Source organism: Lasiodiplodia theobromae, assembly GCF_012971845.1.
Source record: "Lasiodiplodia theobromae strain AM2As chromosome Unknown scaffold_2, whole genome shotgun sequence".
NCBI lineage: Eukaryota > Fungi > Ascomycota > Dothideomycetes > Botryosphaeriales > Botryosphaeriaceae > Lasiodiplodia > Lasiodiplodia theobromae.
The window spans coordinates 219,761-245,021 of NW_023336495.1; the positions used below are offsets into that span (position 1 = coordinate 219,761).

Consider the following 25,261-nt stretch of genomic DNA (forward strand, 5'->3'; position numbering starts at 1 on the left):
CGGATGTATACTCGGGCAAATGATTGGACAATTGGCCGGCAACGACTTTTATATAGCCGATGCCCAGAAGGTATACATCCGACGTGCTTCTCGAACGGGGGAGTTGATCCACATTGAGTGGCCGGAAAGCCGCATCCAAGGTCTCGTAATATCGCGCACCCCGGAGTGCGGGCACTTGGCGGAATGCCGCCAAGATACGGGCCTGCAAGTTCATCCGCATTCGGATCGAAGTGCATAACATTGAAACAACATCCCTCTTCACCTTCCGCGTTGGTATCGATCATAAATGAAGATTTAAGCAAAGTACAGGAGAGCGGTCGAGTTGTCGCATTTTGAATCTGCTCGTTACTTGATTTGCACGCCATGAGTGAGGAGAAAACACTCGGCAGACAATATGAGCCGTCTTGTGTTTCGAAGAGAAACTTCTTGGCCAATCGAGCGCCTGTCAATGCTGATGTTTTGAACTGGCAGTACGAGGGGAGCGGAACCGCAGAGGATCCTTATCTCATCCAGTGGATTAGTGCTGACCCCGGAAACCCTCTGCTTTGGAAGAGGCGGTACAAGTGGTTTATTGCACTTAGTGTAGCATCTACAACGCTTTGTGTATCTTTCTGCTCATCTGCATATTCCGGAGGTAAGTGACCCAAATACAACGATTACCCCGCTACCACCACATGCGCGTACATCCAGCCATGTCCTCTTCTCACTACCACGACACCAAGCTGGAAGCCAAGTACTAATTTCGTGTGATAGGGGTTGATGGCATCCGGAAGGATCTCGCTGCCAGTCATGAAGTGGTGACACTCGGTCTTTCCTTATTCGTCCTGGGCTTTGGCATAGGTCCGTTGATATGGGTAAGAAAGAAGACCTCTCCTACCCCTTCTGAACTCAGACGCGCGGATAGTGTGAAGCTAAAACTGGGTATCAGGCCCCATTGGGCGAGATGTACGGTCGACGAGTTGTTTTCTTCGTGACCTTTGCGGCTCTGACCGGCTTCAACGCTGGTGCAGCGGCGGCCAAAAATATCGAGACAGTTTTGGTGCTACGGCTTCTGGGAGGAACATTCGGTTCCTCGCCCTTTACCAACGCAGGGGGCGTCATTGCGGATATTTTCAATACCAGAGAAAGAGGCTTTGCGATGTGCATCTTTGCGGTTGCACCATTCATGGGTCCGGGTAAGCTTGCTCTGGAGAACTTCCAAATATTTTCTTACGGGACATGAGAGATGATTGACTGAGCCTTGCAGTTATCGGCCCACTAGTCGGCGGATTTCTGGGTGAAATCGAAGGGTGGCGCTGGATACAAGGTGTCATGACCATCTTCTCTGGCGTGGTCTGGATCTTCGTCTCGCTCGCTGTGCCCGAAACGTACGCTCCAGTTCTTCTAAAGCGCAGAGCAGCCGACCTGAGCAAGTTGAATGGAGAAGTCTACGTAAGTAAGGTGGACGCGGGAAAGAAACCAGTGAGTCTCAAGGAAGCGTTGTATACCAATCTGTCCAGACCTTGGATCCTCCTTTTCCGCGAGCCGATTGTGTTCTTGCTGAGCTTTTACATGGCTGTCATCTACGGAACGCTCTACATGCTTTTCGGTGCATATCCGATTGTGTACCAACAACATCGTGGCTGGAGTCCAGGAGTTGCCGGTCTGCCCTTCATTGGCGTCGCAATTGGGATGCTCTTGTCCGTTGTCTACAACATCTGTGTGGACAACCCACGGTACTTGCGGTTAGTCGACGCAAACAATGGCACTGCGCCTCCCGAGGCTCGGCTACCTCCCGGGCTAGTTGGTGCGGTTGCTCTACCGATTGGCTTATTTATTTTTGCCTGGACCAATGGCCCTGAGCTGCCATGGGCACCAAGCGTCATAGCAGGGGCGCCATTCGGCTTTGCCATGGTTCTTGTCTTTCTCTGTGAGTTCTATCTGGACGCACTCATTTCGTCTTACTGACTCTTGCATAGCTATTATGAACTACCTTGTCGACTCGTATACCATCTATGCTGCCTCTGTCCTGGCCGCAAACTCCGTATTTAGAGCCGTCTTCGGTGCCGTATTCCCGCTCTTTACGCGCCAGATGTACAATGGTCTCGGTGAGAAACCTCAATTGCATTCCCATGGTTTTGTCTGTTTTCTGCTGACGCCGCTGTGAATATCAGGGATACATTGGGCATCTACAATCCCGGCCTTTCTCTCGCTCCTTTGCTTGCCTTTTCCTTTTATATTCTACAAGATGGGTGAAGGTATCCGCAAGAAGTGCAAGTATTCGGCATTGGCGGCGGCATCAGCTGCTTCTTTAGAAAAAAGTTCTAGCGTCTCTTCTGGGACTGCGCAGAGTGTGTAACATTCGGTCAAAATCACGAATCATGTTTTTCATCTTGCCTCTTATTCTTGGTAGTGCCTCTTCTTTTATCTTCTCTCAACATGAAATCGTAATTGTACATGAGAAAATAAACTGCCGGAAATGTCCTCACTAAGATCACGCGACACGAGTGCGTATCCTCTGCATTTCTGAGAGACAGCTACTGAGTGTTGCTAAATCCTGGCTGAACACCCATTACCGAAACGAATTCCTCAACATCCAATAGTGAGAAATCGATACCCCAGTCCATATCAGGAAGTTCCAGATTCTCCAGAATACCGTTGTGGCCCACGTCATCGAGAACGCCCTGATTAAGATTTCCCCAAAGGCTATGTTGCGGGACTCCACCTTCCTGAGCAAGCAGATCGGGAAGCATTTCCGCTGGCGCTACTTGTGATATTGGCACCGGCAGAGCCTGCAGATCCACCATGCCTTGCTGCTGTACGTCTGGATTCGCCGAGTCCGCTGAGAGAACGGTTCTCGCACTCAGCTTCCCAAGCATGCGCTCAAGCGCTGCCACAACGCTAGGGATTGGCTCTCTCTGAACCAATATACGTAAAGATGCCAGACCGCGAGTGATGTCTTGGATGTGGCTGGCTGCCACTGAATCATTGGCGTGCACCGCGGCGAGGACGAGGACGAAGCATGCGCTTTCGAGAAAGTATCCGTGGTTGCAGAGGCCCTGGAGTAAGCTTAGTAGGTCATGGTTGGTTGGTTGATGACTGAGAAAATTACCTGTGTGCTGGGAACCGTAGTTAGGATGGACTCTGAAAGGAAAATGATAGATCGGGCTGCATCAATGCAGTATTGCTCTTGGCCATTTAATAATGCTGGCATCTGGTAACGACCGGTATTGGGCCTGCTGTGGCCGTCTATCTGTAGCTCAATGTATCTTTTCAGCTCGACCTGCAGCAGTAGCAAAGGCCTGAATGCAAGGAGCATCGTGTAAAAGTACACTGCATGGCTGTCAGTTGGTTCTTGAACGAATGAAAGGAGTGGCGTACAGTAATTTGTGACAATGTGCCATGTCAGTCTTTCTGCGTCGACTGGGCAAGTCGGGCCTCCGATCCACACGCCAATATCTTGTTTGATCAAGTTGGAGAAGCTTTCCAGTTCGTGACGGATTTCGTGTGCAGACTCAACCATATCAGCAATGGTGGATCTCTCATGATGGAAGTACATTCGATGAGTTCGACGCATGATTATGGAGAGTTGAATCATCGCCGCCATATAGGATGGCCTGTCCGGAGGTGGAATATCGATGGTTTCCCGGTGAAGCAGATGAGGCCTTCCAAACATGAGACACGATATGCTCTCATTGCAGAAGAGATTCCACATTGTCCAGTTCGCTTCGGGCCGCTCGGAGCCACGGCCTTTCTTATGGATACCTGCAGCGAAAGCTTTGGTAACCGCATTGCCGAGACTAAGGTACGCCAGATTGGGGTGACCAGTTGTAAACTCACAATGGGCCATGAGCATAGCAATTTGCACAGCTCTCACATTGACATGGTAGCGCACTGATTCTGCTTCCGTTCGCGCTTGCGCCAGAAGCCTTTCTCTCCATTCCTCTTCCCGTGTGGAAATGGCACCCATAGCCATGGCGATGATTACGGCAGCTTTTTCCAAGGGTTCAATGGGATCTTGCTTCTGTCGACTTCCGTAAAGCCTCTCAAAGGTGAAGCATAACCGGTCAGGATCAAGCAGCGGGAAGAAATGGTGCGTCGCTGAGAGAAAGTTCTGAATGAAGGATTTGGCAAGCTCGTAGCGGAGGAATACCGGCGAAGCTGCCGATCCCTTGTTCGCCACACTGCCGAAGACAATGCCTTTGTACTTGAACTTGTCGATCCCCGCGTTACCATCGTTGTCATCGCTAACTGTCTGAGATGCTCGTCGTTCCTTTAAATGTGAGTGGATGTGCTGTAGGAAAGAGAAGTTCGATGACGGTCCGTAGTAAAGTTGGAGCAGGGAAGAGGGTGACTCTGGTGCGGCATATGTGGCTCGGACACTGTTGAAAATGCATTCCCGGAGTGGTATGATCCCGTTCCCATTATCGGGGCTCTCGCTTTCTCGCTGCTCAGGAGTATTCTGGGCTTCTGTATCATCTGAACCAGATGTGGCTGCTTGTGATGACCTTTTCTGGTTACGCCTCTGTGCAAGTAAAGCTTTTGTAGCCCTGTTCCTGAGGAAGCTCCGATACCTGCAATGGCTCCCGCGTCGCGAGCATACATTGCAAGGAGTCAGGCCATCACATCTTTGCTTCCTACGGCGGCATTCTATAGTCCAGTCAGTGTTTGAAACAAACTGCTGTCGCACAAATGTGCAGATTCAAGTATACCTTCACAAGCCTTTGGTATTCTTATTTTTCCGTCCGAAGTTTCTTCTTCAAGTTGTTAGCGTATGCGACGAAACACGAAACTCCCCTGCAGCCTTGATCTCCAGCGACAGTGAGCTCAGTGTTGAAGACGCACCGGAAGCAATAAGTTGTGCGTTGTCGCCTTGTTCAGCCATGGAAAGGAGTATAGCACGCTTTAAAGATTTGTGGAAGTTAGTGCATGACTTGTCATCTACGGATCATCGGTCACTTATAGTGCAAAGCCGAGTCTCCACTTCGCGCCGCTGACTAATTAGGTGCCACCACGTCATGGTCTTGCTACTTTCACACCCTTAATGAAGTGCCTCCTATAAAATCTCCGAATTCAGGTAGCACCTCATCACATGCCCATGTCGTAGAATAGATTTCAGGCTTACACCGAAGGCGGTCACCATCCAAGAAGCGTGTTCCAACACAGCGCATGACAAAAGGTCCGAATTCGGCCTTAGCCAATCAGCACTTACGACATCCCGAGGTGACACAAGTAAACGGATTTTCGAAGCGGCCAATTAAACTTCAGGCTTTATATTTAATCCGGCTTGCTCCAATAGTCTCCAAGGCTTCTACTGAATAGGAGCCTTGGCGTAGACGTGACACAAGCTTACGGGATTCTCGAGTCGTCCAATCTCGTCTCAGGCTGTGTCTTGCGGGCGGGTTTTCCCGGTCAGCTTCCCGGAATCGCACAGCTAATTACGGACTCTCGTAGAGTACCACCATGGGAACCCAAAGTACTGAATATTTCTGAAATCTCATTCACCGATGCTGTAAAGCCTTGATTATTTCAATCACCTGGAGCTTCGTATTCCTCACTACTCCAGTCCCAAACAACTGACAGACATCGATCCAAGCATGCAAGCCGGCACAGATCGGTTTGAGGAGCATAAGAGCAAGTTACGACAATACTATCTTGTCGATGGTTTGAGTGTGAAAATGGTCAAGCAGAAAATGATTAGCAACTGGAACTTCCACGCTAAGTAAATAAACACAGCTTTGAGTCAGATGGCTACTGATACTGACGGCTATTACTCAGTGCCAATGAGTATACGAGGCATTTCAAACAATGGGGGTTTCGGAAGAATCTCTCGGCTAAGCAATGGAACGCCGTCGCACGCATAATTGATAAGAGGAAGCGAGAAGAGGGAAAGGAGAGCGAGGTGTGGGTAGATGGAGTGAGGCTCACAGAAAAGAAAGTCAGAAGAGCTGTCAGCGCGACAAGGCACGGCCATATCGCCACTTTCGACAGATTGAAAGAAGGTCATTTGCAGTGCATTTCAAAGATATATTACCAGGCTAATCATAGTTCAGCAAATGGTTCGGAAATCAATGTGCACGATGACATGTTGAGTGGCATTCTCATTTCGACACCGTAGTCGGGCGTATCGCCAGGACAGCATCAAACTCAACGTTAACGGTCTGCGAGACTTTCGTCCCTTTTGTTCTCGTCAGTCCTGTCGAGAAACTAGCTGGCTGTTAGTATAGTAAATGGATATCTATTGTGCTATTCGGAGTTACAACAGAGGCGTATGGGATGCTAGAGGAACTACGTAATCTATTGCAATCGTCAATAATTCTTTGACTGCTAGATACATTTCGGCACCTACCGACCTTTAAATCATGGTACTTCAAGCTGCAATGGCCGTGATCAACCGGCTGAATCCCTTGCAACGCTTTGTTCCCACTCAAAACTATGACTTAGCCCTTCGCAAGCTACATTGACTTCTATCTAAGCACCTTGGCTGTACTGCGGAGCCTTGACCCAGTATTCTTCGATTAGCTGCGAGTCCTTTTGTTCATACCGAACAGACACGAACGTCTCTGCGGGAAGCGTAGCGCGCATGATGTGAAGATGGCGGTTATCAAGGGAGACCAGAGTGTCTGGAGTATGGTCCGAGGTGTCACCTTTCGGGTGTCGACGAATGGACACGACAGGAAGCGGGCCAAATTCCTGGAAAATCGCATGTTTCCTGGCCTCTTCACCGTTCTCAAGCAACTTTTGGATCTGCGGGCGTGAGTCTTCGAAAGCACTTAAACCCTCGAACACCACACCGGTGCCGGTCTGAGAGAAGGTGATATCTCGAAGACGGACTTTTCGAGGCAGATTCTCAGAGTTGGTAACCTTGTAGGAGAAGTAGTCTGAGGGGCTATCAGTATGAGTTAAGGTTAAGCAGGTTCAAATGGGTGGAATCGCACCAGGGGTTCCTATGTCTTACGTTAGAATGCGGAACCCACTACGGCTCAATGTAAGTTATTGTAAACCTACCTGTCTTCTTGAACTCCCAGCAGAGGTAGAGATAGTCTCCACCTCTTGACCAGTTGATGTCAGTTGTGCGCCCGTCGCCTTCCACTGTGTCCTTTTTCCTACTAAGCCAGACTCGGGTGATCGCCTCAGGAGTGTCGCAGGCGTAGGCAGTACAGAGGTATCGAAAATATTCTTTACCATCGCCTCGAGACACGTCGGCAGCGTATAAGTCGTAATTACGTGTGACTTCTACGGCAAACTTCGATGCTGCTTCATATCGATTGGTGGTGTATTCTGGCACAATATATACGTATTCACCTGATAAAACGATGTCAGACAAGTTTCGAGGATGGAATATTGACGCCCACCTCCCATGCCCTTGTTCAAGTCCTCGTGTGGCTCCCTGCCCGGAATGTTGTCACCGTACTGGATGGAAATGCTTTTGATGTAACCACGCATGTTGTAGTAGATGGAATGTTCGAGAGTGGATGAAAGAGATTGAAGTTGGCAGACTGCAGCTCGGATAAGAGAACGCGCGAATGGCTATATTTATAGAGTAAAAAAAGGCCCGGTCTAAACATCAAGATGTGTGGGTACAGTTCCTCAGGCACATGTGACTATGAGATGACCACGGCAAACATTGCGGACTAGGAATATGTGTGATGGGTATACTCTTACTGGAAACACGTCTCTTGCGGGGAGCGTGCGGAGATTTCCACAGTATTATCGATCTCATTATAGCACATCCAATCACAAGCTTTGCAGTAGCGCCCGTTTTAGCCGTTTGCATTGACACGTGTTCGGCTACCAAAACAAGAAGACAACGTTGTGCTAGCCCTCACAAGACCCATAAATTGATTTGATCGGGAGTTTGGGTGGTCATAGAGCGTGTGGAATTCGTACGTGCAATGGAAGGCAGCATGGATCGCTCGATTGAATAGTCTATTACCAACATATCAGGCAGACGTCATTAGCACCGCGTGCGGCAGAACTATCCACACCCACTTCCACCAAAGAAAGCTTTACCCATAGAGCTCCACGTGCCTATACCCTTAGAGACACTAAGGATAAACCTCTAAGCACTTGTCGTTGAAAATAAATGACATATTGAAGTAGCTTGGGTAGAGGGATATCTATGCCATTAGCGAGCGCACTGATGAAATCTATCAAAAAGTGGAGAAACAGCACAAAACGACCGAGAAAAGGTAAAGCGGGGTAGATAAGTTATCGAACCAATGGCACCTAAGCCTAAAGGCAAAAGCGTCATCAGCTTCGCACGAAGTGGGGTTGAATATACTATGATTGGAGTGGCATCTTGTGTCCTGTGGCTCTGCTGAACAGGGTGGAAAGCTGGCCGACGAAGCCAAAGAAGCCAATAGAATATTGCAGATACCCTGGAAGCGACAGTTTTCGGTCAATGGGGGGGCACAAAAGATACCCAATCGTGTTTAATGGGTCATCGCCATGGCTGGTGCGGGGGTAGCCATCCTTGGCATTGTCGACGTTGTTATGGCGGCCGACGGCCCGGCCCTTCGACCTTTGTTCCCCCAGGATGAGGCCTCCCGCACTTCTAATGGTGGCTGGTTGGAATCTTACAACACTATTTCAGCCATTAAGGTCTCAATCACTTGCGGTCACAACCTCAACATCAAGATCGGGGTAAAACTCGAAGCCGAGACGGAGCAAATCAGCCTGAGTGACCGTCACAGCCCGGATCCGGCGGACCTGAGCTGGACTTCTTTCTTCCCGCTTCTTTAACCTAGCGACAAGAAGTACCGTATTCAGACATAAAGGACGCTGAGAATCAAGGATCAGAAGCCAGTCTGGAGTGGTCCGCTCAAGACGTTGGACGAATGCAAGATGTTTACGCAATTCGGCGAGACCATCAAGGTGTGCAGAAACACTATTCCCCGGCTAGCCAGTATGGTATTCCAAAGCGCCTCGACAGACCAAGTCTCCGCAATCACCCGGAGTGTCGACAACAAAGGCACTATAGGAGACTATCACATCACAACATTGTTGAGGAGAAACACAACGGTCCATATTAAGGGCTACCGGATGTCTTTGGGCTTCTCCGCGAATAAAAATGAGTATTTCACTATAAATTGTGAATTCTCATTTCCGTACCGTCGCCGGAAGTAACTAGAGATCAACACCAAATTCAATCTTGACGGCCTGCGATACGTTCGCCTTCTGTGGTCTCGTCAAGAAACAAGTAGTTGTTATCAAAGTGAGTAGACCTGATGGAGTTTCGGAAGCTCTAGGCAGACGCGACGAATTCCGGCAACTGTTCCGTCACTGCTGATTGGCCAAAAAGCCAACTTCTGAAGATCTTTTCCTTCTTGACACCGCCAGTTCAGGAATTGCGTGAAGAGAATGGCTATAAATCATTCACCTATAAGACGTTCGTATCATCCTCGATTGCGAAAGGTGAACACAGAGCGCTAACAAGCGGCTATCCATTTTAGCGCCTGTTCTGCCTGGGCTAGTGACCTTCTGCCTAGTTTAGCGTGGTTCAGCCCATTCCCCTGGGTCGGTATGGTTTGATATTTAACTTTTCCACCATCACCCAAAATTGAGACATCAAGCTTCACCCTGCAAAGATGGCTTCCATGTCCGAAAACGAGACTTCCTTGTTCCCTGGCCAAGACACCTTCCTGCCAGGATTTGGGTTGCCCATCGACACGTGGCCGCCATGGAGCCGGAAGAAAAACAAGGAGCGTTTCCCCCACGCCATCTCCGAATTTGGTACTGCCAAAGCCATTACGCTGCGTGAGCGACGCATGCTTGACTTCATCAACAAAATCTCAGACAAGCCGGAATGGGACCGCAAAGTCTTCGACGAGGCAATTGTATCCGAGTGGAGGGTAGAAGCAATGCGCTTTGATGACAAAATTGAAGATGTTTATCTTTCTGAACAGATGTTCGATTATGTAAGTCACTACCAGTACTGCGAGAAGATTGGACTTTACTAAATATTAAATATCTTAGTGCATACTCGAGCTCCGTGAGAAGGCGATGGTGCACCGAGAGAAAGGATTGGTCGCCGTTCTCGACACGGAGGCCACGGTGGTGAAATCTGATGTCGCGGTTCCCGAAACTCTCCGGCAAGCCCTCCTTGAACACGTCAAACCATTGGAAGACGTGCCAGAGCACCTCAAAGACTGGCACCCCGGTTCTAACGAGATGGTGCTGGACTTGGTCCACCCTTCTCTGTTCCCTATTGTGTTCGGCCGCACTCGGGCACTTCCAAGTGGGCGCGTTCCTCTGGACGACTGCGTCAAGTACACCGGAAAGGGGGAGGTGATCCCAGAGCACGACGCCGACGACTACGACATAGACGACTGGATCGAAGACTCCATAGGCCTGCCAGCATGGGGCAATTACCAATGGCTGCCAGCACAGATCGACTTCATGGCAGACGGCCAGCCCAAAATCGCGAGCTACATCAACAACCTCCACCCACGCGACCACGCCGGCCTCTACCACGTCCTCGAGCAGCTCGTCGACAAGGCCATCCCCCTCTGGAACGAATGCCTCTCCTGGTTCCACGACCGCACCCGCATCAACCCCACCACGCTCGACAACAGCAACTGGGACGCTCCCCCTTTCCCCGCCCGCGCCACCCACCCGGACAGCCAACTCGACGACAGCAACGCCCCCCGGACCCCCGAACAAGACAGAGCCTGGGCCTCGTCCCACGACCTCGCCTCCGCCTACGACGAGTGGTGGCGCGCCAACCGCACCCTCAAGCCCCTCGAGCCCCGCGCCTTCCGCCCCTCCACCACCCAGCACCGCCGCCGCAGCGGCGCCTCCCCCATCAACCTGCGCACCGACTTCGCCCGCAGCGGCCTGCAAGTCATCTTCAAGCTCGCCACCATCCACCTCACCCCCGCCAAACCCAGCTACCCCGGCGGCCAATGGCACATCGAAGGCAGCCTCGCCGAGCGCATATGCGCCACCGCGCTGTACTACCCCTCCTCCCCCAACACCACGCCCGCCACGCTCTCCTTCCGCACCACCCTCGACGTCGAGCGCGCCGTCATGACGCCCCCGCAGGGCGAGTGGGAGAGCATGGCGGCGTACTGCGGCATCGCGAATGAGACCACCGCCGCCGTGCAGCGGCTGGGCGGCGTCACGACGCCGGAGGGGCGGATGGTGGCGTTTCCGAATACGCTGCAGCATCGCGTTGGGCCGGTGCGGCTGGTGGATGGGGGGAGGGAGGGGAGCAGGATGGTGGTGGCGATGTTTTTGGTTGATCCGAGGCAGCGCGTGTTGTCGTCGGCGGAGGTGCCGCCGCAGAGGAGGGATTGGTGGGAGAGGGAGGGGGGGAGGGAGGAGGGGGGGTTGGCGGAGGAGGAGGAGGAGGCTGAGGGGACGTGGGGGTGGGATGAGGCGGTGAGGGTGAGGGAGGAGTTGATGGCGGAGAGGGGCAGGATGGGGGAGGACTTGGATGAGATTGTGCATGAGGTGAGTGAGATGCTGCTGAGTGGTGCGAAGGGTTGTTTTGCTAACGCGCGTTCGTTTGTGACAGAGGGTGTTTAGCTTCTGCGAACATTAATTTGTAGCGCAGAACGAGGCTTTGTTTGGGCTATTGTTGTCTACACGCCGAGTTGCCGGATCAGCTTCGATCGGCAACTTTCGGCGAGGCTACTTGCGGCCGTGGCGCTGATCATGTCGCGATCTCGGAAGCCGGCTTTTTTCACGATGAAGCTTCGGAGGCACGCCCGGCTAGCTGCTAAGGATTTCGACCGTTAACAACCACAAAGCTTATTTCACGTAGATCTGGAGTTCGCTTGGCGTGTTAACCGCGACCGCACCAATTCTCTTCACTCCTCATTCATGTGTTCCTGTTTTCGTGCTTGATCTGCCTCCGGGATTGCCTGAGTCGCCCGGAACTTCCGCTGCCGCCACGGAGATTGCAGGTGCCGGAGCTGCGGCAGCTTCCGCAAACATTTACGAAACGACTTTCCCTCAGGTTTTGAGAAACACGACGTCCGGTAGGAGTTGTCGTCAGAATATAGTGCTCTGACCTTCACGCTATCTCTATTCTGCGTTCCAGATGCATCGTTTTCTTTTTTTTTTTCGCTGTGATATCACGGTTTGTTGATGTGAGTACGCATACACGACCCAGGATCTGCGGCGTGGCGGCGCGCCTGTCCGCCGTACCGGTAATAAGGCGGAGAAACTACTACAGCTCTCGTGTCGGTACATTGGATCATTCAACGGTCAAAGTAGCATGCAAACACGCTACAAGAAGCCATGGCGTGGAGACGATTCAGCGCATATGTTTGTTATTGGCTGCAACATCCATCTTGCCCCTGCTGCGAATCCCCCTTCCCCGTTACAGTCCCGATCGTTTCGCCTTGTTTCATGTATACCAAACGCACCACTCTCACTCGCCTGTGGGGCAGCCAGAGCGTCGTGTTGACCTCCCCTACAGGATATATATAGACATGTCCTTTAACTCGCTGTTTGCTCTACAACATTCGTTACTTCTCTACAATTCCCGGAAAAAAATACTAAAAATGCGTTCCACTTCTTCCATTCTTCCCGTGCTGGCACTGGCGCTGGGGGCTGCCGCTGACCAGGACTGGCACTTCGGTGACACCATCTACATGGGCCCCACGAGCGGCTCGACCTACCTCAAGAAGTTGACCTACTCTCTCGTCCCGCCCGCCGTGCCTACCGATTCGAGCCAGAGCGATGCTTGGCTCAGCATCTGGGTTGGTTCGTGTTGCCAGCTTCCAAAGTCCGTCTTGTAATTTTACTAACTGAACGTAGGCATTTCGGCGTCCCAGAGTGATAACAGCATTCCGCTTATGCAGCCGCTGTTGAACTGGGCACCCGACAACGCTGCCCAGTGAGTACCCAAGATGCAGCAGTGTTCCGGATATAGTACTAATTCAATGTGCACAGGGGCTGTCCCGCAGACAACGACGCCTGGTGCGTCGCTGCCAGCACCCTCTTGCCCAGTACGCTGTCACCCTCACTTGTGGACGTTCAAGGCTAATATCTTGATAGCCGGTCAGACTGATGAGCCCTACGTCGCCGTCCCCATCGGCTCTACGCTGGACTTCGAGAGTATGATGACCTCCTAACACATTAGCTTGGTAGACTGAGACTGATTGATCGTACAGTCGAGACCACCTCATCTGGTACTGTCTCGCAGAAAGTCTCGATCAACGGCGAGGTCTCTTCAACCATCACCAACAGTAAGCCCCTAATTCCAATTGTCTTGGTCCCTCTTCGCTAACTTCCGAGCCAGGCAACATCGGCGAGAACCCCAAGTGGGTCATCGCTTCCAACGAGTGCTACTCGAACCAGTGCGGAAGCCTGGATGGCTACAGTAAGTTTGCGCAGAGTAGAAATATCGCGCCCGTACATTCGCTAACGTGTGTTATCTACAGCCTGGGCCAACATGACCATCACTCTGAGCGCCGCCGAGGAGAGCTTCGGCGACTCCTTGAGCATGACGGGTGCCACTTCCGATGGCTTCACCTCGTCTGACAACGGCCTGACGTGGACCGGCTCGATCAAGTTCAACGCCGACAAGTGGCCCTCGTCCTAAGCGCATTTTGCAATGTTTACCTTTCGCTGTATATACTGGTTTAAATGAGCACTTCCAGCGGTCTTCGTCGCTCACACTTGAAAATTACATTGCGCACTATTTCAAAGTACACCATTTCCCACATTGTGATCCTGTTGTGTTTTCAAGTAGGCTCCCATCGACATGTTCCTTATCACAACGTGACAACGATCTTCTGGGCCGACACTCCCGCCTTCTGCCTGTCCATCGCATCCTGAATACTGCCCAGCCCGGACCCGACCACCAGCGGGTCTGGCTTTGCCTTGATCAGCCCGCGCGCCAACGCCTCCGGGATGAACTTCCGCCAGAGGCCGTCCGCGATGTGCTCATACGGCGGCTTCATAATGCTAAAGGAGACGCCTTCCGAAACATTCAGCCAAACGCTCTGCAGACCCTCGTCGAAGACCACTTACAATGCGAACCCACGAAATTCCTCCCCACCCCCTCCGGAATCGGCATAAGCGCCACGACCTTAATAGGCGCTCCGACCACGTCGTTAAGAATGGTATCGATTGTGCTGAAAGTGTCGGGAGAGGACACCGCATCAAGTATCCCGACAAACCTCCCTTCCCCCGCCTCTGCAATCGCCGCAGCGACATCCCGCCCTATCCCCGCCGCCCGATAATCCAGCACCTCGTGCGCGCCGACGGATTTCACCAAATCGTGGTTCCGCGCCGACGCGACGCCGACGACGCGCAGCCCGGACAGCCGCGCTAGCTGGATCGCTGTCAGGCCGACGGAGCCGGCGGCGCCCCAGATGATGATTGTGCCCTTGTTCTCGTTGGTGCCGTTCGCGGTGCCGCTGCCGTCGGCGGTGGCGGTGGGGAGAGGCAGGTTGAAGTTCTTGTCCTCGTACAGAGCGGCGGCGGCGGTGGAGAGGGCGAGGGGCAGGACGGCGGCCTGTTCGAAGGGGAGGTGGTCCGGGATGGGGGAGACGAGGGTTTCGGGCACGACGGTGTAACGCTGGTAGGCGCCGTTGGCGGGGTTGCCGGTTGCGATGCTGGGGGAGAAGCTGGGTGGGCGGTGGGTGTGAGTGAGGGAGTGCGTGGAGGATGGGGGATGGGGGATGGGGGGGCTTACGCCATTACGCGGTCGCCCTTTTTGAGGTGGGATACGCCTTTGCCGACTTCTTCGATGACGCCGGCGAGGTCGGATCCGAGGATGTTGGGATATGGGAGTGGTAAGCCTGCGAAATCCCTTGGAAGTGCAATGTCAGTATGCCGTCACAACGACGGGTAACATCACTCCGATACGTACTGAATCTTCCAATCAACAGGATTCTAAAATGGCCGTCAATATTGATGAGTAGGAGCAGGTGAGACGAAACATACAATAGCAACTGCAGCGTTCTTGATAAGCACTTCACCAGCGCCTGCCTTCCAGTTAGAGGCTTCATCGACCTTTAGAGGTCTTGATTTCGCCTCCGTGATCCATGCGGCTTGGTTCTTAGTCATGGTTGAATGCTTGAAGAAGTCAACGGGTGGGTTGTTGGCTGAAGGAATGCTTCAGTTGCTCCATAATTCGGTTATTCACAAGGGGCTCTTTATATACCACCCCAGTGTCAGCATCCCAAGTGATTTATCATCAATCATCGACGTCAGAGTCAAGTAAGTTCAGACTAAAGCGTAGATGTTTCGGCCGAGGGCAATCTTCGGCTTGCAGCAAGTAGGAGACAACATGGTATATATTTTTCAGATGGTTGAGCTTTAACTCAATGTGTATGCCAGATGTCTTTACAAAACAAATGGTAGAGTAATTTAGAATATAATAATTGCGTTGTGATAGTGCGAAGAGCGTTTTGAACATACCGGGTGATGGCTCGGAGGTTTAGCGCAAGAAGCCGCGTCGCCCACCGTACAGCTGGTGGAGACGCTTCGTTGTATTACGAAAAGTCTTCCTGTAGTTCCTTCTTTCGACGGGGATGCTCTGGCCTGAATACCAAGTTGCCTTGACCGCGAGGGCATATTTCCTACACGGGCTTAGTTGGTGTCTGTTAGTAAGTCTGTATGCGCCAGCCTCCCGCCGCCTCAGGATTCCCGTGCGGGACCCTTGGCTGTGCGGCTCTTCTGTCCATGAGGCTACCTAGCCCCTGCGGTGCTTCAGCCTTTGGAGTCATAAGACCCTTGACCCCTGGAGTTCGTGACACCCTCCAGTGGAGCACTTTATGCTGATCTCAGTACTCTATTGGTTTCGGCCCCCACGGAGAGCACTGCCTCGGTGCCACGAGAATTACATGGTTCCCGTGGGGTCCTTTTTGCGCCGCAATGGAGTACCCCACTTGTTCCCCTATCCTACTGTTCTTGTGGAGGCTGCGCCGTAACACCATGTTGGCCGACAATTTTGTCGTAGATCCAAAAAGGTTCTTTATGCCGTCGATTGAGAATGAACATTTCGGGTCTGCATTCTGCAACGAAAGTGTAGCCAGAGCACGGAGGAGACGTGGAGTCAAAAGGCAAGGCTGAGACAATTCTCAGCTGAATCTATTTAAATACCAGTTTGGGTACAGCTTTTAGTGGGACCTCACTCGGCGTTTCATTGGCTGCATGTTAGCGCTGCATAGCATTTTGTCACACCTGAACTATTCAAAAAGTGGACAGGCAATATAGCCCCCAGGCGCAGCCTTGTGGCACTGGCTACGTGAATCGATCATTGGTCCCAAATTCGGCGCTTCTCGGTGTGCTGGTCGCTAAGTAGCAAGTTATGTATGATCGGCTTTTCCGTCTCTCTATTTCCCAGACTGTGCAAATCAACATCATCGATGTCCGACCCACGACGCTCCCGCTCGCCCACTGGGCAAATATCTGGTTTAGATGAGTCTCGAAGCAGGCACTCATCGATTTCCAGCCTAGAAAATGGCCATTATGCACCCACAATCACGAACACCAACGCGTTTGAGCCATCACCTTTGGCGAATGGATCCACATCCGAGACAAATCCCAGCAAGCCGGCGTGTAATGTTCAACAAGCCCCGTATAGACAAGAAAACCAGCTTGAACAATCTCCACCAGAATCGGAAAAGCTAATCGAAAAGAATTTTCGACATTCTCCGTGGCGTACTAAAGATCTGTGGACGTGGGAACTATTCAGCATCCTGGCAAGTCTCGCTTGTCTTTCTGCCATAGTCACGGTCCTGGCCGTCGTTGATCAGAAGCCTCTTGTGTGGTGGAAGTTTCCCATTCGCCCCAACGCCTTGATCGCAGTATTCTCCGCAGTCGCAAAAGCAACCTTCCTCCTACCAGTAGCCGAGTGCATCAGTCAGTCAAAGTGGCACCATTTCTCCAGAGGTCCACGGCCTTTGGCAGACCTACAGCGCTTCGATGACGCCAGCCGTGGTCCATGGGGTTCTTTTATGTTCTTGTTCTCGCGGAAACCCACGCACACAACGCTGTTGGCATCTTTGGGGTGCATCATCACCATCTCTGCCCTCGCAGTCGACCCATTTACACAGCAGATAATCAGCTACCCTTCCCGTTCCACCCAATTGAACGCCTTGGCCTCTACCGCTGTAGCCACAGCTTACGATGGCGGAAATTTCACCAAAAGCGGCACATTTGATCCCGGTATGTATGTCCGCCAAGCGTCTTCTGTTAAAATAACTGATTATTCTCCAGAATTCACCGATGATCAAATGCAGGCAGCTATCATCGCTGGTATCTTCAACATTGCAGATACAACTGAATCACTTTTGAACTGCTCCGCCGGAAATTGTACATGGCCTGAGTTCAGCACGCTTGGCGTGTGTGGAAGTTGCCGCAATGTGACCACACTGTCACAAAAAAGCTGCCCAGACGAACGGATCTCTTACAGTGCATCTGCCAGAACTTGCAATTATACAACGCCCGGAGGAGAAAACTTAACAGCGACCGCCGGGCCGTCTGGAAGCGCCACTTACTTTTACACCATGTTGAATTCAACAGCCTCAGAAGCCGCGGTGCGAGACAACATGCCAGAGATGTCAGAGGCGGACATCGTCAACGTTGGCATTCTTCGCGTCCAACCATCTACTGGATCTTTGGGACTTCCCGATGATGCAGAGATCCATGAGTGCGCACTCCAGTGGTGTATCCGCACGTATGGAGCCGTTACACGCACTGGCCTGGCAAAAAAATCAAGGCTGGTGCACTCAGAACCTCTTTTCTGGAACCAAATGAGACGAGTCGGTGATCCACTGTACTATGAAATTGGCTCTCGAGACGACAAGCAGCAAAAATACCTTCTCAACGTGGTCGACATGATTGGTACTGGGCGCATACTGTCAAGCCTATTTTCCACAAGTATGGCATCGCAGTTAGCACGCGTTTCTGTGGATGAGGGATTCAGCATTGCGAGAACGCTGTACAAGACTTCCAATCAATCATCAACATTCGAGACAATTGCGACGAGCATGACGAACCGCCTTCGGTCAGGACGCAATCTGACAGAAGTTTCAGGCCAGGCCTGGGGAAATGAGACCTACATCGAGGTGGATTGGCCGTGGATTGCGCTGCCTTCGGCGCTGATTCTTTTTACCGCAGTGCTGCTGGTTACCTCCGCTCTTCTGAGCCGTCGAGAGAAACTCTGGCTTTGGAAGTCTTCGCTGTTGCCATACCTCTTCTATGGTCTTGAACGGGATATCTTTGATAATGCCACCTTGAATGGGAAGGTTTCTCAGTTGGACGACGTTGCGAATAATACGAATGTAAAGTTGTCGAAGGAACGCACGCCGATGATTGGGCTTGAAGTATACGAGAAGACGGGGTAGAATAAGCAATTCAACCATGGACTACTGATAGCATGAAAATATGAGAAATGATTTATCATCAGCTATCCTATTCGGCGTTAAAGCCGGCTGCGTTCGGACATCGACGCAGATGCATCGGCCGAGGGCAATCTTCGGATCGCAGCGAGTAAGAGGCAACGTGGTATAAATAGCTTATTTTCGACTAGATATTCGGTATAAATGCATCCAAGAGATGTAGTGGAATGACGTAGAATTTGGAAGATCCGTTGTGATGGCGTGAAGGGTGTTCGGTGAATGCATCGGGGATGCCTCGGAGGTTCAGCGTAAAATGCCGCTTTGCCCACCGTAGCTTCGCCCACCGTATAGTTAGTAGCACCTTTCCCACGCTGAAACCGATCACCCGACAGAACCGTGAGTACAAGGGTCCCTTGCAGGTAGCAAAGGAAACCCAAAGCTTAACTCCGGTCTCTCGCAATCTATGTTTCTAAATATGTCGATAAGAATACGAACGTTCATGGCCAGAATAAGAAATCGGGACCTGAGGGGATCCACTTATTAATTGATCTGAGGGAGGAGGGTCGGGAAAGTGCGTGAACCTTCTACCTAAACATGAAAAAAGCAGAAATGTAACCCGACTTTGAGGGATAATGAGTTGAAGTATCGCAAAGCACACCACTTTCGCGATCGAAACCCCGCGTTTCCCCACTTTTCCTTGGTTCTCCGCTGGCACCGTTAGAAAGACCTTCCTTCATTGGTTAGTCACTTCGTATACCGTACCTCGTGTTCTTGTAACAAGACGATCTCAACCACGGATGTATGAGAGATAAATAACTTGTCGATGCAATGAACGGCATCATCGTTCGCTGTCATACCCCTTCTCTCGTTACTCGATAGGAACAAAATCACCATGGCAACGCGTGCACTCTCTACGTTCGTTTTGGCCAACTTTCTGGGCTCATGCCTCTCTTTAGCTGTGCCAGTCGTGCGCCAAAGCGGCAAAGTTGGCGTCCTTGATGTTTCCATCCCACCCAACAGGAACGATGACCAATACTACACGGTCAGTTTGTCCAAGCCATTAGGATATCCTGTCTAACGCAGCCTCAGGTTGATCTCGATTTCGATGGCCAAACTGTTCCGGTTCTTCTCGATACTGGCTCTGGAGATCTCTTCGTTGGGTCAAACCAATGCAGCACGACTGATCCAGACAGTGGATGCTACAACAGCCCATTTTACCAAATCACCGTGCGCCTGATCCTAGCCTGTCCATTGTTTCAGGAATACTAAGAGAATGCTATAGAATGAAACCGTCATCGTTGCGAACGAGACGTTCGGCACTGTTGTGGGAGTTGCCGGCGTGAATGGAAATCAGTCCATCATGCCCGTTGATTTTGGAGGCGTTACCATTCCAGATCTCGCCACTCGTATGTTCAATTCTCTCGTTCGATAACACATCCGAATTCTGACAGAAGCCTTCAGCCCTTCTTTATTATGCGGGCAAGGGCGAGTTCCAGAATGGGTCTTTCGGAGGCATTCTTGGTGTCTCTCCGCGCAACGTTTCTCGCAACTATTACTTCTTCGAGCGGCTTCCTCCAATCGATGCCATGATCACAGAAGGTCTGTTGGAGAAGCCCGTCTTCTCGCTGACCCTGCCGAGACTGGGAGATCCTGATTCCATATCCGGAAAATTAACACTTGGCGCCATCGAGGACGCTCCGATCATCGGAGACATCTCCTACAACGAAATCATCGACGCACCCAAGTAAGCTCTACCATTCAACTTTGTGTAGCCGAAAGAGATGTGCTGACTAATTTGAATCACAGCTACGGCTACGAGGATGCCCGTCTCGCCCCGATGTCCTGGACCTCCCAGCTGGAGGGCGTGCGCATGAACGGAGTTGAGATCAACATGACGCAGAGCTGTAAGAATTGCCCTTCCATCCCCCTGCCCCTCAAGGCCACACACAACAAACTAACACGCCTCCCTCCACAGCAATCGACGCGCAAGGCCGCTACCTCTCCCTCTTCGACTCGGGCGCCCAAACCATCCTCCTCCGCTACCAAGAATTCACCGCCGTCGCCGCGCTCTTCAAGGGCAAGACGATTGTGCAGGACGGCTACGCCGTCTACTTCGACTGCGCCGAGCCGCAGCTGCTCGAGCTGAACTACCACGGCCGCTGGTTCGCCGTCGACCCGCTCGACTTGATAATCCCCAGCGACCATGGTGTGGTCAACGGGACGGTGATGTGCAAGTCCGCGCTGGGCACGTGGAGCAGGACGTTTGCGGACTCGATTATCGGTGTGCCGTTTATGCGGAATACGCTGAGTGTGTTTGATTACGTGACGGAGGATTTGTACAGTGTGCAGCCGCGCGTGGGGTTGGGGAGCTTGACGGATGGCGCGGCGGCGATGGAGAGGTATGCGGGGTTGTATCAAAATAGGTTGTTGTGAAGTGGTGGCTGCCAGGAAAGATTTCGATGCAAATTATGTAGGAGAGGCTAAGAACTTGATTGAATGATGGAAAACAATTAAACAAACTTCTTAGTGCCAACCAAAACAACATCCATGCTCTTCATCCTCATCGTCCCCACAGCAACCACAGCAACCATCATCATCATCATTTTCTAAAGAGCCCCCGTAGCCAGAATCGTTGGAACGACGAACAGAACTTCTGCCACCTTGATCTTCGCTACCGTGAGAGGACAGGTGGTCAGCAGTGAATGCAGCAGTGCCTCCAAGTGCAACTCCAGCGGCAGCTGTGCTAGTCATAATCATAGGGCTTGGCCGCTCCGGCTCTCTTATTTCCTGTTGGCCCTTTCGCTCAGTTTTACCCATTTCCTGTACTTCTCGTTGATCCTCCCGCTCAATTTCGCCCTTCTCTTGCCTTTCCGCCTGGTCCTTTGGCTGAACATTGCCCTTTTGTTGTGTTCCCTGCAGATCCTTACGCTTGATCTCTATCATCTCCCTTGTCCCCTGCCCGCTCTCCTGTTGCATTCTAGGCTTCTGTGGATCACCATCATGTTTGGGAGATTGAATAGTTGCGGAGTGCGACTGAGGAGGTGGAGAAGTATCCGGGGCGTTTTGACTACTCGACGATCTTGGTGGATCTGCTTCCTGTGTCGCTGGCTCAATGTTGAAAACGGAATCTCTGGAAGGGCAGGATGGACGATCCCCATCCACAAAGTCTGCATTGTTTCCTGGTCGAGGATTGTAACCCGCACCTGCGGAGATTGGACCATGCATTATGGTATGCACCCTTCGGTGTATTTCCGAGTACTGGCCTGTGCCTGTTTTCAACGCCCGTGCCATCAAGATTGGGGTCACAAGCCCAGTGAGACTATAAATTGTTGACTCCACATCGTCCAGTGTCGCATTGACGAATTCGCCGTTTCGAGTGACCGAGCTCACTCTCTCACGTCTACTGGAGATTAGCATTCGCAAACCAAACTGTTCCATGGGTGGCGTGAATACCCAGCGGTCTCCCCATCAGAAGCCATAAATTGAGAGTCCTGGTACATCTCTCTTAAGAAAGATGCGACAGTCTTACAAGACTTGGAGATCGTTCGTACTTTCCTCCCAACAGCAGGTTCAAAATAGTCATCTTCATTCCAAGGAACCGATGTTGCCCCCGTAGTGTCTAAACCCACATCTACCATCCAGATCTCGAGTCGCAATCTCAATCCATCTAGCCTTTGGCCTATAGGTCGCATTCTCCCCGATGCAAATTGCCGGGACGCTACGTCAGCTGCGTAGAAGGCATCCGAAGCCAAGTGATCAAGCGCTTCTACGCAGGCGTGGCATATGGCTTCCGCAGGCGCGAGGGGATCATCTCGAATCTGACACGTGAATAGGGTTTTTGATCTGTCCTCAAGCTCGTTGTTTTGGTTGACGTCTGTGTGTTGCTCGTGTGCCGGCTGTTGAGCTTCCATCTTGGCAAATAGAGACGGTTGAAAGTTCAGGTTCGCGATGTTGCATCTCCTCGGCATTGAGAACAAACGTGACGTATCTGTCGTGCTTTGTCCAATAGACGCTGGTCGCGTGTCAGAAACGTGACATACCTCAGAAGCGGGGTATGCGTGTTATAAGCGCTCGGTAATGGGTGGGGGCTGCAATTGATAATCAAGTGAACTGAGGTCGATCAGGCTGAAACACTCATCACCACTTCCATCCAGCGGGTCCTCCCTTCAGGCCACATTGGTGATCATGAGCGGCTTTGAGACTGCCTCGGCAGCCCTTGCAGTTATCCAATTCACCAAGCACACTGTCACGGCGCTGGTCAAGCTTTTACGCGACTTTAACGAAGCCGGCGCTCAACTGTTCGAGATAGCTGGCGACTTCGATTGCTTTCAAGGGCGCCTCCAGGTGTGGATAGCCACATGGTGTATAACTCAAGAAGCCGACGATGAACTTGTCAGAGCTGTGTGGGGTGAAATTGGTAGCGGAAGCATCATGTACCAGCTATCCAGCATTCTTCACGACTGTAAAAGATTCGCATTACTTATGGCGAAGTTGCTGGGTCAAACGCATACAAGAGAAATCAGTATCCAGCGTCAGCTTTTCGAGACCCGAATCCTAGAGCTTCCGGAAAACAAGAAAGAGGTAAGATTACCATGATGCCTGACATCAAAGCATGGAAATGGAAAGTTGCCAAGTATACATGGGCTATATTTGTATCAGCACTAATCTTATCCAGTCATTTCACTTCTTCAAAGGTTTTATGAGGGCTCCGAGGGCCGACCTATATGGCGAGGCTCTCAAGACTGCAAAAAGCGCGACTGACACCAAGACGAGAGCCAACTTCGTTCTGTCCAAAAAAGAAACATTGAAGGTCCTTCTTCAAAGCCTCGACAATAAGTTCACAAAGATTGACGGCGACTCCTTCAAATTCTTCTTCTCTAATCATCCCGATGTTCCGCGAAGTGTATCGAACAGCGATGTTGCAAACGAAATTCGTGCAAGAGCAACACTACAGAGAGCCCTTTGCACACGCGATGCTTCAAGAGCTCTCTACGGCTGGTGTCTCAAGGGCGATACGAGCGAGGGAGGGAGTGTACCAAGGCCAGGCTCCTCGCAAGGCGACAACGGAAATAGTAACTATGACCTGAAGCTGGATATCGGACTTCTCACCAGCAGAGTGGCGGACTGGTCAGGTCTACAGTTTCATTTCTCCGTTTCGTGGCAACAAACCGGCCTGGAGCAAGAGTTACTGGTCGAAGGCCCGTTACCTGCCTCTGGGGACTCCGGGGTGCTCTCTCTCGCTAAAGCTGCACCAGGAATTGGTCAGAGCCCAACGGACTTTCAAACAGCGTGTTCTACCATTTTGGTCAGAAACAGTGAAAGGTTCATTGTAGCCCAGCCCGGAAACCTAGCAGACTCTGTCATTTGGTTCCAGAGCAAATACCCGGTGCCCAACGAAGTCTCGTTCGGCAAGTCTTCCAGAGTCAAGCTGAGTGACCTCCTCGACGGCATTCACGGAAAATCGTCGGCTGAGGCGTTTGAAGAATTTCCGAGCGTGGAGCGATTTGATCTCGCGTTCAAGGCTGTGGAATTTGGTCTCCAGCTCCTGGGAACGTCATGGCTCACCAATATCCGAAGTACACAACTTTTCCGTTTCAAAAACTACGCAAGTCAACAACATTGGTTCGTTCTGGAGATTGAGAACACTAAAACCGACCAGGGAAGACTTCTGGAGCAAATGGAACCTCATACACTTATGATTGGGATACTACTCACCGAAATTGCGATTGCAGAGCCAGTTGTTGGTGTCCACGAATATGAGTCCAAAGGCCGGAGAAAGTTTGCGTTGAAGGTTATTGGTATAGATGACCAAGGCAACAAAGAGCATCAAACCATGAAGCTAGGTGCTACAATCAGGGCCGTCAAGAACTGTATGGGCATCGCATACGGCGAAGCCGTTGAATTCTGCTTGAGACAGTCGAACATTTCTCACAATCCTGCCTGGGCTCAACTTCAAGAGAGCTCTGACTCAGGTAGACGGGAGGAAGCGTACAAGTCTCTCCTCAAAGAGTTCCATCAGGATGTCTTCCTGCGGTAAGCTTTCTTACACAGCTATGTACGTAAGAAATGCGCTGATGATGCATTCAGAATCCAAAATTTATACGAGATGAGCGGACCTATAAAACGTGTAGTTCGGAGTTGAAAGAGTATTGTTCGTTCACGTTGCCGGGGATGTCGGCTCTATAGGGGTTTCACGATATTCATCCAGGTAGCACAGCGTCGTACATGGCTTTTGTTTTCATTCGCCCTGCATATGTACTAAGAAGTGATAGTTTGATTCCATCTACCATATTATCAAAAAATAGCTATTATCCCCATGCCGTACTACCTTGCGCTACATGACGGAGTTTAGGCTATACTGTATGCTATTAACCTGCCTGATTAGCGCTGCCGGACAGAGATATGGTTTAGGCTAGCTCAGACGTACAGAAGAATTCACAGAAAATTATTTTCACCAGCTGGATCCATTGTTGACTGGCTTGTCCAGGTTACGAAATCAGATTTATGTCCGGTGATCTCTTCAGCTACTCATGATTTTCGGGAGAAAAGCCCTTTGCAGCTCCATGACCTACCTTAACTGTCACTTCGGCCGCTGATTAGAATTGCAACGGAGGTCTTAACCCTTTGAGATACGCTATGGTACCACCTGAGCGGGAAAAAAATCATCCCGGCCCAATACGATGAATATTTACCCAAAAGTGCAAGGGCGTGACTGCGGAAGCGACTCTATTGTGGCGTCGTTTGTGCAACAATGTACCATGTTCTTATCTCTAAGCGATTGTGCCGAGAAGAAATTATCGTGAGCAGCGCGTGATGTTGCTTTTTCGGCGACTCTTGGCATGAAGCTGAAATCCACCAAAGACGCTTCAGCTGAGGCTCTGTAATTGCCCCACGTTGGCTGAGACACCCCTCCCACCATCATTTTGATCCAGCCTCGCCTCTTTTTCCAGCTTAGGAAGCAACATGTGATG

At 51.3% G+C, this 25,261-nt stretch overlaps 7 protein-coding genes across 7 annotated transcripts; 5 read left to right on the forward strand and 2 right to left on the reverse strand.

Moving 5' to 3' along the window:
* Positions 1-1,165: 1,165 nt before the first annotated feature.
* Positions 1,166-2,753, forward strand: LTHEOB_600 (MFS general substrate transporter; the record flags this gene model as incomplete). Its single annotated transcript, XM_035515208.1, has 6 exons — positions 1,166-1,175; positions 1,247-1,431; positions 1,525-1,715; positions 1,860-1,909; positions 1,959-2,081; positions 2,602-2,753. 6 exons carry the CDS (start codon positions 1,166-1,168, stop codon positions 2,751-2,753), a joined length of 711 nt encoding a protein of 236 aa, XP_035369359.1.
* A 3,697-nt stretch (positions 2,754-6,450) lies between these two features.
* On the reverse strand, positions 6,451-7,425 carry LTHEOB_601 (uncharacterized protein; the record flags this gene model as incomplete). The annotated part of the gene is made up of 3 exons (XM_035515219.1): positions 6,451-6,860; positions 6,988-7,284; positions 7,335-7,425. 3 exons carry the CDS (start codon positions 7,423-7,425, stop codon positions 6,451-6,453), a joined length of 798 nt encoding a protein of 265 aa, XP_035369360.1.
* A 2,144-nt stretch (positions 7,426-9,569) lies between these two features.
* On the forward strand, positions 9,570-11,527 carry LTHEOB_602 (uncharacterized protein; the record flags this gene model as incomplete). The annotated part of the gene is made up of 3 exons (XM_035515230.1): positions 9,570-9,899; positions 9,958-11,436; positions 11,501-11,527. 3 exons carry the CDS (start codon positions 9,570-9,572, stop codon positions 11,525-11,527), a joined length of 1,836 nt encoding a protein of 611 aa, XP_035369361.1.
* A 967-nt stretch (positions 11,528-12,494) lies between these two features.
* On the forward strand, positions 12,495-13,537 carry LTHEOB_603 (uncharacterized protein; the record flags this gene model as incomplete). Its single annotated transcript, XM_035515241.1, has 7 exons — positions 12,495-12,696; positions 12,751-12,829; positions 12,886-12,941; positions 12,991-13,050; positions 13,107-13,181; positions 13,235-13,315; positions 13,377-13,537. The coding sequence occupies 7 exons, from the start codon at positions 12,495-12,497 to the stop codon at positions 13,535-13,537; spliced, it is 714 nt and encodes a 237-aa protein (XP_035369362.1).
* Positions 13,538-13,709: 172 nt separating this feature from the next.
* On the reverse strand, positions 13,710-15,009 carry LTHEOB_604 (alcohol dehydrogenase; the record flags this gene model as incomplete). The annotated part of the gene is made up of 5 exons (XM_035515252.1): positions 13,710-13,915; positions 13,969-14,567; positions 14,636-14,752; positions 14,813-14,835; positions 14,887-15,009. 5 exons carry the CDS (start codon positions 15,007-15,009, stop codon positions 13,710-13,712), a joined length of 1,068 nt encoding a protein of 355 aa, XP_035369363.1.
* Positions 15,010-19,182: 4,173 nt separating this feature from the next.
* On the forward strand, positions 19,183-20,992 carry LTHEOB_605 (Peptidase A1; the record flags this gene model as incomplete). The annotated part of the gene is made up of 7 exons (XM_035515263.1): positions 19,183-19,332; positions 19,380-19,517; positions 19,573-19,696; positions 19,752-20,034; positions 20,097-20,194; positions 20,266-20,689; positions 20,914-20,992. The coding sequence occupies 7 exons, from the start codon at positions 19,183-19,185 to the stop codon at positions 20,990-20,992; spliced, it is 1,296 nt and encodes a 431-aa protein (XP_035369364.1).
* A 3,131-nt stretch (positions 20,993-24,123) lies between these two features.
* On the forward strand, positions 24,124-24,327 carry LTHEOB_606 (Peptidase m43 pregnancy-associated plasma-a; the record flags this gene model as incomplete). Its single annotated transcript, XM_035515274.1, has 1 exon — positions 24,124-24,327. One exon carries the CDS (start codon positions 24,124-24,126, stop codon positions 24,325-24,327), a length of 204 nt encoding a protein of 67 aa, XP_035369365.1.
* Positions 24,328-25,261: the final 934 nt, after the last annotated feature.